We start from the raw sequence: 17,112 nt of genomic DNA on the forward strand, positions 1-17,112 counted from the left end.
GTTACAACGACAAAACAGCCAACACCCACTTCATGTGACTTTTTATTTAAAACTTCTGAAGGGGTGAATCAGACGTCAATGACTGGGCGAGTCCATTGAGTGGCCTGTGAAAATCAATGTCATGCTCAGGATGTTTCCAGAATATATGTGGTCTATATTCACCATTGTTCACAACTCACCTAACCGGTTTTATAGCTAATGTTAGTAATAGCTATTCTTGGAAGGAAGCGACTTTAAGTCTAAAAAAAAAGTAGCAAGGCTTATACTCTATTTCTATTTTGCTGTATAAACACAAAGATATGTTTTGTGTTATCATTTTTATAGGCTCTGGACAAGCAAAAAACACAAAAGTCACAATAGCAAGAGGAAGCGCAATAAGGCGAGGACAGAACGACATTCCCAACAGTTTGCAGATGAATTCATGCAGGTGCCTCCCTTTATTTTTGTCAGCTAGTTTGGAGAAAATGTCACCTGAGAAGAATCTTCTCCAGAGTACCTGTAGTATCTTTGAGTTATTAGTTTGGTCTTTAAATGTTGCTGATGACAAGAAATAAACTCAGAAAGGACCCTAAAAGGACATATGAATCTCTGTTTTAATCATTACACTTAAATATTTGCATTTACAGTGGTAATTTCTGAATGGGAAAACATCATTTTACCGATTCTGTCTCAACACATAGTTTTATAAAAACTGAGGATACATTGATCTTTAATCACTGCAGAGATGTTTGAACATGAAACTTTGGCAAAAGAAAAGGGCAGAAACATAATGTCTTCAAAACATGGAGGTATCATCAAAAACTGCATATAATATTAATTCAATTCTATTAACTGGACTTTTGGCATCATTGTCACTCTTTCAAGTAGTATACTTCCAATTTTCTAGATTTGAGATGATTTTAATCTTCTGATTTCAGGACAGAGAATACTGAAATAAGTAATACTGAAATACAGAGATGCAGACTACCGTGGAAACACGTTAAAGACCAACAGTTACTTAGATTTTTTTTTAATTCTTTGAATGGAGAAATACTTTGATACAGAAACATGGGCAGAATTCAGCATTGAGGTCTTAAAATGTACATATATAAACACAAATAAGTTGATTGTATCTTACAATCGGTGAACTATGTCAAAAACTGCCTTTGAGTGGCCAGAATGAGGATCTGATGGTTGGTCACAAGAGATATGGATGAGAAATGTGCTTGCTCATCTTCATCTTTTGGTTTGATCTCCCCTCCTGAAGCACAGTTTCTTCATCCAAATACGATCTTAGGCTCAAAGCTACGATCATGACGACACCAGAGTTAAAATACGTTTAAAAAAAAATATAAAATTGAGTGTATAGAATATTGGAGGGACTGGTTTAGTATTATTCTAGCGGTGTAAAATGACATCCACCCCCACAGCTGGTGATAAAACAACTATCCACAACTACCATTGTGCCTCTCACACCTTTTTGTCTGCAATAATTTACAGGTAGCTATACAAATGTTAGGTTTAGCAGGATACAATAAATGCAGACAATGGCTGCATGATGAAGAAATATGTCGAGAGGTGTGCGGTCGCCAAAGGAGGACCTCAAACTGTTAAAACAACCCTGAGGAGAAAGTTTGGTAGGCATCTTTACGCATTGGTCGTGCTTTTAAGACATTAAACCAGACTAAAAGAGTCTACAGCCATGCTCTGTGACGCTGTACTCGAGCTAAATGCTAACATCAGTGTGCAAAACAATGACAATGCTAACACGCTGATGTTTAGCAGGTTTACCATGTTCATATGTTAGCTTAGCCTGTTGGCATGCTAGCATTTGCTTATAGACACATAGTACAGCCGAGGCCGATGGGATTGTCATTAGTTTTGCAGGTTTTTGGTCATAAATCAAAGTGCTGCTTCTGGCGCTAGAGGAAAAATCAGGGGATCATCAAAGTCATCAAGATGAATCATCCGGGGAACATGAACATCTTTACAAAATGTCACAGCAATCCATCGTTCAGATATTTCAGTGTGGACCAAAGTGGGGAGCCGACTGACTGACAAAAGGAGCGACATTGCAATCCCTAGATTATTTGTTCTTCAGTGAACAACTGATTCAAGAGATGGAGAAATGTGTCTGCAGATTATCAATAACTGGGTATAATTCTGTGAGTTTTCTCTCACACCAAATGATCCCTCTCCTTATGGCTAGCAGCTCTTTGAATCTCTTTCCCCCTGCCCTCTTCTAGCGTTATTGATTTCCCAATTTGGTCCTTTCACCTGAATTGGATCAACACAGGATGCTGAGGGAGAAGGAAGAAGAGGATGGAGGTAAGCAAAATAGGGGGCAGCATTAGTCGAGGCCACTGGAGGGTGAGGAGGCGTCAAGGTTGCTTTGGATAGAGCAGACAAAAGAGGTGAAACAGGGCAGTATCTAGATGCTAACCCAACATTTGCGAAACGGACCGCATCTTTCTCCACCGCCATTACGGAACTACAACTCAACTCAAACTAGCGCACGTCAAGACCTCAACATCATCGTCCTCAGCCACTCCCTCTATTCACTGATTGGACCGCCAAAGATTTGGTCGGAGAAAACCCAAGAATATACCGCAAACCCAGACGGAGTACTGAAGGAAAATGAAAATTGAGCGGAAGTACGTAGGAGGGCAGAGCCAGGCTATACCATCTAGACATGACGAGTGAAATAGGGGCTACTACTTGAAAGTTTGACAAAGCTGGTCAGCTTTCTCCAACAGCTTTGGAGTCATTGGAATGGTTGTATGACTTTTTTCGAGTTGAATGGTGGTCGTCGCGCTTCCCCCTAGCGCCTGTGAGTGGAAAAACTACCCTTGCAACTTTCGGCAGGAGCCGCCGGCCTCAGCGTCAGGAAGTATCGCGTGATATCAGGTCTCGCGATGTAATGAATTGCTTCACGGCACTGCACACATACGCCCATTCAGGAACCGGCTAACAAGGTAGTGATGGAGTTTTTCAAACTATCGTCATGGCAGAGCCGGCTAAAAAGAAGCAGAAAGCTAGGAAAGCATTGTCGGAGGAACAGAGAAAGAGGAAACGGCAGACTGACAGAGCGAGGAGTCAGACACAAGTAAACATAGGAGCTGCGAAATATCTTTTCCGAAGCTGTAGGGGGAGCTCTATAGAGAAACCTGCGAGCAAAAAGCCAAATGGCCAAAACTGCATAGCGCCCCTTTAAAGTCTAACATTACTTTACAAAGTTGGAGAAAAACAGTAATACATGGGACAAAGAACCGGTATTCAAAAAGCAGGATATGATAGTTACTATAAATTATGTGTATTGGACTGTCAACAGAAAGTTCCACCACTCATCTGAAAATCTGGTCATTTGTTGTAGTTAAACCAGGGCAAATTCAGGGTAAAAAATTATATTCTGAATTAACCCGGGGAAAACACTAAGACTAAAAGATGTCTTGTCCTTCTAATGCTCCAAGATCAGATCAGACAGCACATTCATGTCCGTCTCTGCCGGGTGGCACTGCAGCACCAGCGCCACCATGTTGTCCTGACCCGGGAAAATGTGACAGAGCTGCTCTCTCAGGCTGGCTGTTTCCTCGGGGCTCCTGTCTGCACCGAACCCTTGTCCCACAGATCCATGCTGCCTCTGCTGGTGTCCCGTGTCCCATCCCTTTCCATGTCCTCTCCCTTTACCCCGGCTCCCTCCACCTGCTGCTGCATTCAGAGCTCCACCCAGTGTCCGTTCGCGGAAGTTCAGGACCTCCGTTTGGGAGCGGGGAGCTTTGGAGGAAGGGAAAGTGGTGGCTACTCCAGCAAAAGAGTGGTTTCCTGGGTCGGGAGTCCTGAGAGGGAACATTATTCAGAGAACATCACATTATATATTATATATTATTTTTAAAAACCCACCTTTATATATTAGCCTTTGTGTAAAGGGCAGCACCCCTTTTATGCTGTATTTAAATTTAATTTGTATTTTGTATGTTTCTTCTTATTTATTTCATCTATTGCACGTGTGTGTGAAGCACTTTGTAACTGCATGTATTTTAGAAGTGCTATATAAATAAAGTGTTATTTACTTACTAACTTACTATATAATGTAGCTTTATTTCACCTGAAACTAATTAAACTTTTTTTTAAACTAAAAGATTTTGAGCTGCAGAAAAGAAACTGCAAATACATCCTTGGATGAATTTAAAATATGCATGTGTGTCTATCAGTATGGATGTGTGTGGTTGTGAATAATACCTGTGTCCTGAGCGTAGGAAGTCATCCAGGTGAGGCCCTCCTCTGCCCAGAGGGTCGTCCGGCACCATGAAGTGATCCCCGACAAACGTGTACTGAAGAAGCCTGCATGGGGAGGAAACAGATCATCATATAACACTAAGTTTTTTTAAGGACCACTTGTTCGTTATATTTGGTTACTATCACTACTACTACTACTACTACGAAAACCAGTGGTGGCGTGTAGCTAAATACATTTACTTAAGAACTGTATTTTATTACATATTTGAGGTACTTGTACTTGTGAGTATTTGCTTTTTTATGCCACTTTATACTTCTCCACTACATTTCAGAGGGAACTATTGTACTTTTTATTTGACAGCTTTAGTTACTTTATTTTTGGATACATAATAAATGACAAGCTTATCAAATATGATGTTTTGTTATGAATTAAACTACTGCACCTAACAATATATACAAGAGCTGAAACGATTAGTTGATTAATTGATTAGCTGATGAAAATGAATGGCAACTAAATTGAAAAGCATCATTTTTCATGCAAAAAGGCCAAACATTTATGGTTCCAGTTCCACAAATATGAGGATTTTCTACTTTTCCTTGTAATTACTTTAATAATTGTATTTCATTTTTAATAATTTTGATTATTACTCATCATAGAAGGAGAAGAAGCATTACCAAAAGTATATGAACACAACACTTAATCTAAAATATACTTAAAGTAAAGGAAAATTACTACAATACAATACAAACAATACAATACAAACAAATACAATGTTGCTGATTGATATGACATAGTCCTGATCCAACATATAGGGAGTCTGTCACATTAGAGTGATATACAGTCTTTTTATACCTCTTTTTGATGATCTCCCTCCATACAAGGGACTCGTCTGAAAGGTCTCTCAGGTTGTCGTTAGTTACGATCACTCCGTCTGTCTTCTGCGCAAGCTGCAGCATAAATCTGTGGAAACAGAGGAAATGAAAGATTTCACGGCAGCCTGAAAATGTTCTGGACTTTGGCGCCCCACAGTGGTGCTCTCAAACATTTATGAAGTGGCTGAAAGCAACACAAATGCACAGTCCCAATTCCATATTACAGACTGATTCTAAGCAGGTTTTGTAGTGTGTTCACTTAAATATACTCAAACCAGACAGAATGCTAAATAAGCTAAATTTTTAGTGTGCTGTTGATGCACACTATTCTCCCATAATGCAATGCACAAAGGAAATTGAGGAACTACGTGTTATGGAAAACGTCAGGAGCAGCTCGACTCTGGATCATACGTAAAGAAGGTTCAGCAGACTTTGATGATTTACACAGAAGCATTTAATGAAATCTCGATGGAGGAGATTTCGGATTAAACAGTGCAGTTTAACCAGAGTGTAGTGTCGTGTCGTGCCATCCCAACTCTGAAGTTCCTGTCTTCGTGAAGGAGTATTTAAACTCATGCTGGACATATAAGATTTAGATATTACCAAATAAGGTCCTATTTCACTCATCTATTAATACTCACGTATTAAGATGCTATTGGATCATTTACAACAACTATTCTAACCTATAGTACGTAACAAGTCACGTTGTAGGTACCCCAGATCACATGCAGTACGTTCATCTGTTGATCTCGCTCTTCAGAAACCGATTTTTGCTTAATCTACAGAGCTCTTTTTGATCTTAAATTGACTTTAAACCCAGACAAAACAAAGTGTATGGTATTTACAAGAATTATGTTTACTGGTATAACTAAAAGGGCCATCACCACTTTTGATGGGACACAAATTGAAAAAGTTTCCAGCTACAAGTATCTGGACATTTGGGTGGATGATAAACTTCCTTTTAAACCACACATAACTGAACTTGTAAAGAAATTCAAACCAAAATTGGCATTCTTTTATAGAAATAAATCTTGCCTCATCCAAAGTTGTAAGAAACAGATTTTTCAAGCTACATTTCTATCAGTTTTGGATTACGGGGATATCATTTATATGTATGCGGCTTCCTCTATTGAAGCCACTTGATGCAGTTTATCACTCTGCCCTAAGATTTATATCTGCCGATGGATTCAGTACCCACCACTGTCTGCTTTATCAAAATGTAGGCCAGACTTCCTTGGCTCTAAGAAGGGAGCAACACTCCATTTTATGTATTGACAAAGCCTTGCTTAAACCATTGCCTGTATATTTAACAAGCTTGCTGAATTTTAAATCATGTATCGCTATGGTACTCGCACTCGCACTAGTCATTCTTTGGTCCTAAATCTTCCATTTGTTAGGACAGAATTAGGCAAAACTGCATATAAATGGAATAACCTGCAGATTCAAATAAAACTGAACAGCTTGATTCCGTTTAATCACTTTAAATGTCTTCTTTATGAAGCCATGTATTCTGAATGTACATGTGCACTCATGCTGTAATTGTTTTATGTGTGTACTGTGTATTGCAAATGTATATTGTATATGCATTACTATGTTCAGTAATTTTATATGTATTGTAATTGTATATGGCATGTAATCAGGGCATCATTGGAAATCAGAGCTTGCTCTCACTTGGCTCTCCCTGAATAAATAAAGGTGATATCTGTGACCGTCTGGGTCAAAGAACATCTTATCCAGTGTTTCTATGTGTGCATCACTTCTGCAGTTTCTGTGTGTATGGCTGTTAGGTGTGTGTGGGTGTATTTGTGTAAGTAGGTGTACGTAACTTCTTCCCATGACCTTGGCGGGATTGAAGCGCTTGAGGCAGCACAGCTGTTATGTCTCCCGTCTTGTATGCAGACATAGAGTTGAACTACTACTCTGCCTGAGACAGGTTATGACCTACTGCTGTTATGTTGGACACTAAGCTGAATGAGACCTGAGGTACAACTGTCTCAACCTACACAGCATGAGTGCGTAAGCTGGAATTTCTACGACACTACTCCCAACTGCAACGAAAAAAAATACATTGTGGGTACTTGTGAAACAGCTCCAAAAAACTCCTGGAAAGCAAAAAAGTATTTGTAAAGTTTAATTGGCATCAGACATCACATGTGTATCATTTTCTGTTTAAAATGGTAAAATATGTGTACTTTTGTATACTAACTGATAAAAGAGTATACTCTGACGATTAGTATGTAGTGCAAACTTTGTGGAATTAGTATGCACTACGGATTTAGGACACAGCTGTACTGTAGACTGCATCCAATTTTCATGTTTTTACAACAAAATGTTGCCATTAGAATGATTTGAAATATGCTTCTGTGTCATCGTGTAAAAATTATGAATTTATCTTTAATTAAGTTATTTATCTTGAGTTCTTTTTCAGCAACATCCTGTCTTACATGAAACCAGCAACTTCCTTTTTTATACACTTGCTTCTCTAACCTCTAGGCCTCAGTTTTCACCTATAACCATAACAACACGATAAGAAGACTAATACAAGACTTTTTCTTAGTGCAGCAGTGTGTCTACCTGTCGTCATACGAGCTGATCCTCTTGCCCTGGACCTCTCTGGAGGGGGTGTAGGAGAGCAGGCCCAGCTTCTGCAGCTCAGCCATATAGTGCTGCTCTGAGAGGGCAGGAACAAACAACGCTTTGTTTAGTCTGTACTGAAGGGGGAAAACAAATGCCCACACATTCAAATGTTTGCCCAGTTCTCATTTGTTTTCTTCCCCTTGCATGTGACTCAGAATCAAATATAAGTGGCACACATGCATGGATGTGCAGAGGCCTTTGTCATTTTAAAACCACACTATGACAAAGGGTAACTTTGGTACTAAGAACTTTACTGGAAACAGTTTGTCTTGGCATTCATAAGACCAAACTAAATGTCGTACTGTATTCAAGGTAATTAATCAATAATGGAAATAATCATTAACATGTACACATCAATGCACACCTTTACAATACTTTTAGTTTCCAAAATAGAGATATCACATTTAAAATACTACATGAGGAACAGGGAGTGTTTACCTTTGATCTTGGGGTCACTCTTCTGTCTCCACTGTGGCAGGAGGGCGCTGATGTGACGATGGCCTCGGTCCCAAAAGTGCTGGACGGCCAGAGCTATACCTCGACAGGAGAAGAAATGACCCAACCCGTGACTGTGGAAGATATGGGACAGTATTTGTGATAATATTGAGAGTTTTGTAACAAAGTCAGATGTCACAACAAAGGTGGAAGACGAAAAAAAAAGCTGTCATGAACCTTAATTTGTATTCTAAAAGTTAAACACTGATCTCTGCATTTTGCTACTCTCTGTCTCTGATATTAACACAATATGAACCCAACTGAAACCCAGTTTATACGCTTATACACCTGCTGTTCTAAACAGTTACAGAAGATATTACTTTTGTTAATACTGCACAGGAAGTGTGGTGTTTTATTTGGCCAGCAACAGCTCTTTAACCAACAACCAAATGGACTAATGGAAATGAACTATTCAACTAAACAGCATCAATATCCGGAATTGTTCTATTCTAAAGTCTAATATCAACAGATTTTATGACTTGTTTGTCGCTCTCCAAGCTATTAAAGGTACCATGTGGAATTTCTGACCACTAGTAGTGCTATGGAGCAATGTTTTTACGAGTGGGTCCCCATTTTGTTTGTATGAGGACACAAACACAATACACAGCATGCAATATGCAACCCTGCTGCCAGTTTGACGCTATTCGGCTTAAAAATACTCTATTCAACAGAGTGTATAGTTTGTATAGTTTGTGGCATATTGTACCACTCAGGTGGTGTAATATGCTCTCATTATTCATTTTATTCCTTTCTAGAGTAAATATTTCTTCAAATGTCAGACAAACCCTTTATATTTACTTACATGTACGTGTACTTTCTTCAAACAGCACATGGGAAACAAATGGTAACGCCCTAAATTATCATCCCATATTAATAAAAAAATCAATTAAAATATCATAAAACAAACACATAAGAGAATGTTTACAACAGTCTTTCTGCATTTCCCACCTCATGGCCACGTTGCTTCCGTCAATGATGATCGTCCTAACGCTCGGGTTGCCAGGTTTGTCTGTTAGCTGAAGTTCGAAGGGCATCTGCAGGCCTTCGAGGAAACGCTGCTCCCCTGTCACCACTACCGCGGGCACAAAAACCTGTCTTTCCCTCACTCTGGTGGGAGACGAGTCGTTTCTTGTGGAGATGGGGGGTTGAGGGGCTTGTTTTAAGGAGTTAGAAGGCTGGGGCTTTGGGTTCAAGATGTTGTCTAGGTTTAGATGATTTTGTTTTGAGGTGGACGGATTAGGCCAATACGTGGTTTGTCCATATTGTTTATTGGATTGGAAAAGGGTGAGTGGAGGATCTAGGGTCGGGGGATAAGTAGGCCTGGGTGGCCCTTTGACTTCAGGAAGGATGACTCGGTGTGGAGTTTGTGAGTTTGTGAGTTTATGGAATTTAATAAACTCAGATACAGCTAGATTTGGCACGTCGACCCGTCCTTTATCATCGGATTTTCTCTTTTCTGCTGGTATGAAAAGCTCAGTTTCTCTTGCTTTGTCCTCAGATGGTCCAACTTTTGGTCTCTCTTTCTCCAGCACCACATCATCCATCTCTCTCGGCCCCTCCCTAAAGGTGTCCATCTCTTTGCTCCCCTCTCTTTGCAGCTCCAAGAGCAGCTGGTGAGTGGATCCATCAGGCAACCTGTTGTAGACTTTGGCCACTTTCTGCTCCATGTAGCCACAGCTGGCTGCTGCTTTCTTCACAACTCCCAGGACAAAGTCTTCCTCTTGTCCTTCTTTTTCGTCTTTCACCTCGGCACTCCCTTTTCCCTTGAAGTGTCTCGTGCTTGCTGTCGCTCCATCTTCCTCTCCCTCACAAATGTTTCCCACCTCTCCATTACTACTGATCACCTCATCTCCTCCTACTTCCATTTCTTTGTCTTCTCTGTGCTCAGTCTCGCATGGTCGATTCTTCTCGCTTTGATTCAAGGCAACACCTTCTGGATTTTCCTTTCTCTGCTTCCGGTCATTGAGATCCTGCTCTTGTTGAACCACGTCCAGTATCTGCGAGGCCTCTTTAGGACCCGTTCGGGCAAGGACTCGTTTCACTACATCCTCAGTGTAGCCCATGGCTGTAAAGAACTTCAAAAGAAGCCAAAACTCCTTGTTTCCCACTGACAACTGCAGCTCCTGTTCTTCCTCCTCCCCCTGTCCCTCTTTTACTTTGGTACCTAACATTGCCTCTTGTTCCAGCTGCTCCTCTTCTCCCAACTCCTGTGGAGCATGCATGAGTCTTTCCTCAGCACCCTCTGCCCTCCCTTGGGCTCCTGCAGACGTAGACAAAAACTGGAATAAGGAGTCTACAGAGTCTTTCCCCGAGCCTGCAGTCATCCCTTCAGTCCACCGATCAGTAGTCCTCAAAGGTTCAGGAAGTGCGTACGTAATGGCAGAGGGTTTGTCCCATCTATCTTCTGAATCCTCATGTGTCCTTGCCGCTGCATTTCCATCTGTCAGCGCCGGGCTGAGGCTTGATCCAAGCCCTGATTCTTTCACCAAATCCAGCAGGATTTCCTTCACTGACCCCGGCAGCACCAGGAGATCCAGGATGTGCTTGTCCTCCCATTTCTCCACCAGAGTTTTGAATGCCCGGCGTGACTCCAGAGACTCGCCCAGGCCTCTGTCTCCAGCCTCAGAGCGTCTGGACTGTGTACCCTCATACCTCTCCACCAGGTCTGCAATAAGGGAGTAGGCTCGCACAACCGGCTCTGCGAGGCCTGATATAAGCAGGAATCCTGTAGAGCCAACCTGGTTTCGTGAGAGGAAAACAAAATGACATTAATCTTTGTCCTCTTAATGACAGCGAAATAAAAATGTAAGTAGATGTTCAGATTGAGAACAGCCCTGTGTTTAAACAATGCAAGCAGCTGCGTTGGCGCTTCAGGTACAACCTAAGGAATCCAGTTTGGGTAACAGATTGATGAGATTGAAGGTTTGTCAGACTCTAAAACACTGCAGAGCTGTTTTATAATACTATGAGATAGGATACATTTACAAATGTGCAAGGTTATCACCTGGCAATTATTTTATTGTTCGTCGCAACGATTGTGATGTAAGCCAAGATCTTGACCTTATATGCGTATTAATATTGGTACTTTAGATTATTCTCAGTTGAGGTCCACCAATCACCTCCATTTTTATGTTTAAAACTATTTAACAACATGACACACAACATTCAAATAAATCAGGTAAGTCAAGTTGAAAAAACCCTTGTTATTCCTATAAAGGGCTGAAGACGCATTAGCAAGGGCTTTCCAAGTAATTTGTAGCAACAAGTAGCAACTGATAGTGAAAAAGGAAGTTGTCAAAAGTAATGAAAGTTCCCCCAAGTTGAATATTTGCGTTCTAACAAAAAATTCTAATAATAGGTTAAAATTCCCAGTGACATCACAACGTTAAATTAAGAGGCAGTTGTTACTTCATAAGGGGTTTGACACATTTTTAGATGACGAAATTGCCTAATAATGTAATTTTCTGTAAGAATAAGAAGAAAGCAAGATATCGCGTTATTGGTCAATATAATTTTTGCATCATCAGTCAAAAATTGCCCAATATGTATGCTGTATGGGGGATTTGTACAATGACGCAAGCGAGGGATTACACTCCTTTTTGGAGTCATAACTCAGTCAAATGGGAACACACAGACAAGTTACACATCCTTCTGAATTCAACGTGACTTATACTTTCAGAGGATATAGTTATCTCTGATGTCCATCGCAAATAAACATCGATACATTCGCTTAGAAATCATAGAATAAAGATGCCACTTTTAACACCAGAATTGCCTGAGAAACATCACATTTGGAAGTTTTCTTTAATATCAAAGTAGTCCAGTGATAGTTGTCTATACATCCATGGGTACGTTGCAAACAGGAGCTGCTAATAGTTAATTCGGCATGCTTTCAATGCTGGCATTTTGGCAAAATGTAAACAAATATAGACAGAAAAATTGGGGTTCAAGTTGCATATTCCATTTTGTCACTTTTCCACTTTTGGTGGATCTCATTTATTCTGGGTAACTACAGCAAAAAGTTCCAATCCTAATATCAGCTTTGTGACCTTTGAATGTAGCCTAAACAAAGACCCAGAATGCAACACTTACCACTATATGTGCTGAGGTGGTTTTTGTCAGGCAGTCCATGAACAGCCCTCTGGCTCCACAGAAGATGCAGTGAAGAACCCCGGGATAAGAAACCTCCTGCTGCTCCTCCTGGTTCACAAGTCCTTTCACAAATAACTACAAGACAGAATTATTAGTATTATTGTAGTGATGGCGAAAATACTGTAGTAGTACTAGTAGTCAAAATCTAAATATTACGTGTCAATTTTGGGAAACAAAAATCATCCAAGTTCATCATATACTTGCAGAAAACATGGTAGGTCAATTTGAGCTTGACAGTTCATTCTTGGCATTGAAAACAACAGTTGACAAAATAATCTCATTCTTACATTACTCACATGTTATCATTTACTGTGTTTCAACGTGTACACTTCCATGACAACTGAGCAAATTCTATCTGCAGATGTTGACGTGATGGGTATTTATAAAGTGTTTAAAAAAGTTTTACTGCAGAGTTTTAACTGTGTGGTTTACATAGATTTTTTAAAAATAGAGTCAATTGTTAGACTGACTACCCGTTATGTAAAAAGTGAAACGTTTAATAGTTAAAAGGCTACTACACTATTCACAACTTGTTTATATACAGATTTTAGTTTCAGCTTTAAAGGATAGGCACACAATTCTTCAAGTCTGTCTTAAAAAAAAAAACAGCCATATGAGCGTTGGGAACAGGTTTTGATTGCTGTTATCAGTCCTGTTGTTTAAACTGACCAGAGGGGACAAAATCCAGTCCTCCATCCTTGCAAAAACATGTACTAAAAAGTTTATTTGTAGCTAATATGAGGCTTTAGAAAAATCAAGTGGATATCTTCCAATGTTAGAGTCTATTTAGTACGAAATTCCCTCATTTTGTTTTGAGCAGCTCAACAAGGAAACACTGTTCTGGGAAACTAGACAGTAACTTTGGGAGATACCAACTTCATTTGACTAACTCAGACTCCTGAAGCCTCATTTAGCTTTAGAAAAACATTTCTGAGTGTATTTCTTGGATGAGGAATTGGTCCCACATCACTTATATTGAAAGTGCATTTTAATGTCCAGTAAGAACAGGAGGAATACAGCAAGCACAACCTGTTTCAAAGTTCACACGGGTACCTTGAAAGAACCTATCCTTTCAGAGCTTTCACTCATTCATTTGTATTATTTTTTCACTTTAGTATTTGCACCAGCATAATGATTGCAAGCCATATGCTAATGTATGACCTTTAAAGGATGGCTTTTATGCTCTCGACATCACAGTCAGTTTTTTTTTTTTCCCGCTCTGTAGTCTGTCAGTAGATTATCTCTAGTTCTGGGATATAGATCGAGCATTTATGAGAGGCAGATGATGTAATCAATCTTTGCTCTGGTTACGTTTGCTAATTCATATTTGAATGAAAGTGTTCTGGGTGGCAGGAAATTATTTTAGAAGGAGAAAATACATTAAAATAAAACATATATCCATTTTATTTCTATGATTAAAATATTTAAAATATTTCTCTGCCAAACTGAGTTGTGTCTGAGCAAAGAGGAAATAGACCTGTGCATGGCTTGCAAATATATATAGGTCCTCATATACAGTATGTGCTTGACAATAATGTGATTACTGGTTTTTATTGTCTTGTTATTGTACGAGGACACACGTTGCTCAGTAGAGCTACTGCACAAGTGTAGTGACCACACACAAAAAACTTTGCAGTTCAGTTTTAAGTCATCTACTAACACAATTTATTCAATGTATTATTGTGTTGTCAGTCATCATGTGTGCCAGCAGACACACAAACAAGAACACAAACACTGACTCATTAATCAACATAAAAAAAACCTTGATGAGTCATTCCCCAGTTAGAGTGACTTTTATCAAAGTGCACCGTAGACCACCACTACCAGTAATGACAATAGCAACTTTACTGGTATGGCACCTTTCCAAATCAAGGGTTACACAATCAGGACTATTGTATTGTAAAACAAAAGGAAATCTGGCCTTACTTTGGCAGCTTTCACATTGTTGCTCTGCCCTCGTAGTTTCAGCCATATCTGCCCGTTGTTGCCATGGGACAAATCATCCGCCCCGATACCAAACGTCACACTGAATATCCGTTCCACAGTGGCGTGCAGAGAGGTCAGAGATCCCCGCAGCATCCCAGCACACGCAAACTCATCATCCACCTCCGGTTCTCCTTCTCCACCTCCATCACTTCTCTCACCGTCCATCCCCTTGTTCTTAAATCGCCGTCAAAGGTGAAACATACTGTTAAAAACACATAACATAACATCAATTTTGGGGGCAAAAATATAAAGTTTGACAGTATTAGGAAGTCTGATCTCATTTCTTAATGTATAAAAAGAACAGAGATAACTTTTATGAGTGTCCTACTTCATTTATGTGGTACTTTATTTATATGTTGTGACCCTCTGCTGTCTTTTTATGTTGTCTTGTGTTGCATCATGTTGTTTATCAAAAGGAAAACAACAAAAAAAAAAACATTGTAGTCTCAAGTATCGCCCTGACCTGGGTTTTGAATTACATTTAGACCCATTTGTTTTTGGCTATTTGGCTGTTTTGGCATCTTTTAATGGGTTGCTGCTCTAATTACAGTGAGGATGATGTATTCTCATCCCTTTTCAGTGCAGCTTCAAATAGTATCTGGATATTAAAACGTCTGGTTTATAACAATAATGAAATGTATAAGACCGTGTACATAAACTTTAGGAGATCAAAGTACTGGTATAAGAAAACATCAAATCACCAAGCTTAAAAGTCTGTTGCTGAAGTTAGAGGTTGAGTATTTAATAAATAAATAAAATGTAATTTTAATCTACATGATCTTCTTATTAGGTCTTGTATTGTAATGCCAAAGCTTTTATCATGTATGGGGAACTCTGATCTTGATTTAATTAGCCTCTTCTGGCAAAGACTCATGATTATCAAACTGTCTGAAAACACATGATTTGGCAGCAACACATGTTAAACATTCATAATATTGTGTTTCTGTATTAGGTAACATTTAAGTTATCGTTATACATTTACATCATTCCTAATAAGTGAATGCTTTTAATTTAAAAGAAATTGTTAAAAGCCCTTCTAGGGACAGGTGTTGCGAATTAGCCATGGCTATGAACACTGTGATACAGGCATCGGATTGTTCTTTATGTAATAATCTATGTTTTTTGTATCTGTCCCTATTCAAATAAACAACAAATAAATAAATAATTTAAAAGCAGCGTTTTAAATATGAATTGTGTTCAATTGAGTGACATTTCTTTCTCCTCCCACTATTCTAATGTGTTTCTTTCGGTTACAAAGTGTGAGGTGTTTCAAGAACAGTGATGCGTTCAATAACAGTAAGTGTGGGCGGTTTCCAAATGACATGTAGACTACCTACAGTACATATTTAGCCTGCATTTAATGTACAGTATTTATGCAACCCTGTATTTTGTGTATATATTCATATCTATAAACACATAAATAAATAAGTAAAATAGGTTGATATTTAGATAAACTGAAATGTTAACGTTGTAACTTTATTGTTTACTATGTATATGCTCAGTGCAAACATTGTTGCCTATATGTGTAATAACAAGTGAGTATTTGAATATGGACCCATGTTGAACAAGTTGTTGCCAAGACAAGTTGCCAAGGTAACAACTACAGTAATGGTTATTCAAACAAACAACAAGTTCCATGTGTATAGCATTACAGTAGCATAAAATGGAGTAGCCTAACGTTACCTCGTCCAACAAGTAAACAAGTCTCTCTCTCTCTCCGGACCGTTCTGCCTATGATTAATACAGGCTACATATATACATATTATACGCAACTTGTTTGACTGCTGCTTGTCATTTGCTTTTGTTCAACAACAATATTTAGACCGATTCACATCCCACTCTCTGCTAAAGACGGAAATTGTCTTACGATCTTACAAAAATATGGCTTATTTCCAGATCATTAGATAAGTATTGTGAAACATTTATCTCGCTGACGAGAACTATTAAACGTGTTTTTAGCAAAGACTGAGCAGGACAGTTTAGAGTTTAAAAAAAAAACAACAAAAAAAAAACAAAAGAAAACAAAAAAATATACAAAATAAAATGTTTCTGTGTGGTTTTCTTACGTGAGGTCGATCGCTCTGCGCCTTCAAAGTTTCGTTTCTAGCAGCTACAGAGGCAGAGGCAGTGCAGCTGGCTTCGGGCTTCCGCAATCATAAAACAACAACATGCAGCCTATCAGACCAAAGTTCAACGCATGCTGTAATGCCACTAAATGATCGGAGAGGTCGGACGGAAAGACAATCACGGAAGAAAGACCGTGTCCCTGCTGCTGCGGATGGTGGGCTAGGAAGCTTCATACACATCAAACCACCGGTGGAAACCCCGAAGACAAAAACCGAAACTAAACGAAAAACATCCTATCTGAGACTCTGGGCGGATACTTCAGGGTGGCTACGGTGGTCATGGCGTCGCTGTAACACCCACATGATATTATTTTAATAATCATATACACTCAAATCATGTCTGTGGACTATTTTATGTATGTTATTTTCCTGAAAACAAATCACACATTGCTCCTTGCTTTGCATTGGGTCAAACAGGAGATGAAGGGGATTTCCACTGACGTCAGAAGCGGGGTTTTTGTGTGTGTGTGTGTGTGTGTGTGTGTGTGTGTGTGTGTGTGTGTGTGTGTTTTGGTCAACTCCTGGATGACTCTGCTCATTGACAGATAGGCTTTTGTAAAGGAGAAACTGGATTTGTTTGTAACATATTTCTGTCTCTAGGCTTATATTAATCCAGCAGAGGAAAAGA

At 39.4% G+C, this 17,112-nt stretch overlaps 1 protein-coding gene across 2 annotated transcripts; it reads right to left on the minus strand.

Moving 5' to 3' along the window:
• Window positions 1-3,232: 3,232 nt before the first annotated feature.
• Window positions 3,233-16,824, minus strand: khnyn (KH and NYN domain containing). 2 transcript variants are annotated; one of them, XM_031304255.2, is made up of 9 exons: window positions 16,425-16,824; window positions 14,299-14,532; window positions 12,313-12,447; window positions 9,169-10,958; window positions 8,164-8,294; window positions 7,663-7,759; window positions 5,069-5,176; window positions 4,219-4,320; window positions 3,233-3,815 (listed from the first exon to the last, which is right to left on the minus strand). In XM_031304255.2, the coding sequence occupies exons 2-9, from the start codon at window positions 14,521-14,523 to the stop codon at window positions 3,437-3,439; spliced, it is 2,967 nt and encodes a 988-aa protein (XP_031160115.1). In that variant the 5' UTR covers window positions 14,524-14,532; window positions 16,425-16,824; the 3' UTR covers window positions 3,233-3,436. The 2 variants fall into 2 exon arrangements, with proteins under 2 accessions (XP_031160115.1, XP_031160114.1); XM_031304254.2 differs by having other exon boundaries at window positions 14,299-14,560; window positions 16,425-16,822.
• Window positions 16,825-17,112: the final 288 nt, after the last annotated feature.

The sequence above is a fragment of the Sander lucioperca genome, chromosome 17 (genome assembly GCF_008315115.2).
Source record: "Sander lucioperca isolate FBNREF2018 chromosome 17, SLUC_FBN_1.2, whole genome shotgun sequence".
Taxonomy (NCBI): Eukaryota; Metazoa; Chordata; class Actinopteri; order Perciformes; family Percidae; genus Sander; species Sander lucioperca.

Bases quoted from the DNA above. Each gene is read 5' to 3' on its own strand.
- khnyn (XM_031304255.2), bottom strand. From the start codon at position 14,523: ATGGACGGTGAGAGAAGTGATGGAGGTGGAGAAGGAGAACCGGAGGTG. The intron at 5,177-7,662 runs GTAGACACACTG...CTGTTTCCACAG, and splicing joins ATCAGCTCGTATGACGACAG to ATTTATGCTGCAGCTTGCGC. The intron at 4,321-5,068 runs GTATAAAAAGAC...CTCCCCATGCAG, and splicing joins AGGGAGATCATCAAAAAGAG to GCTTCTTCAGTACACGTTTG.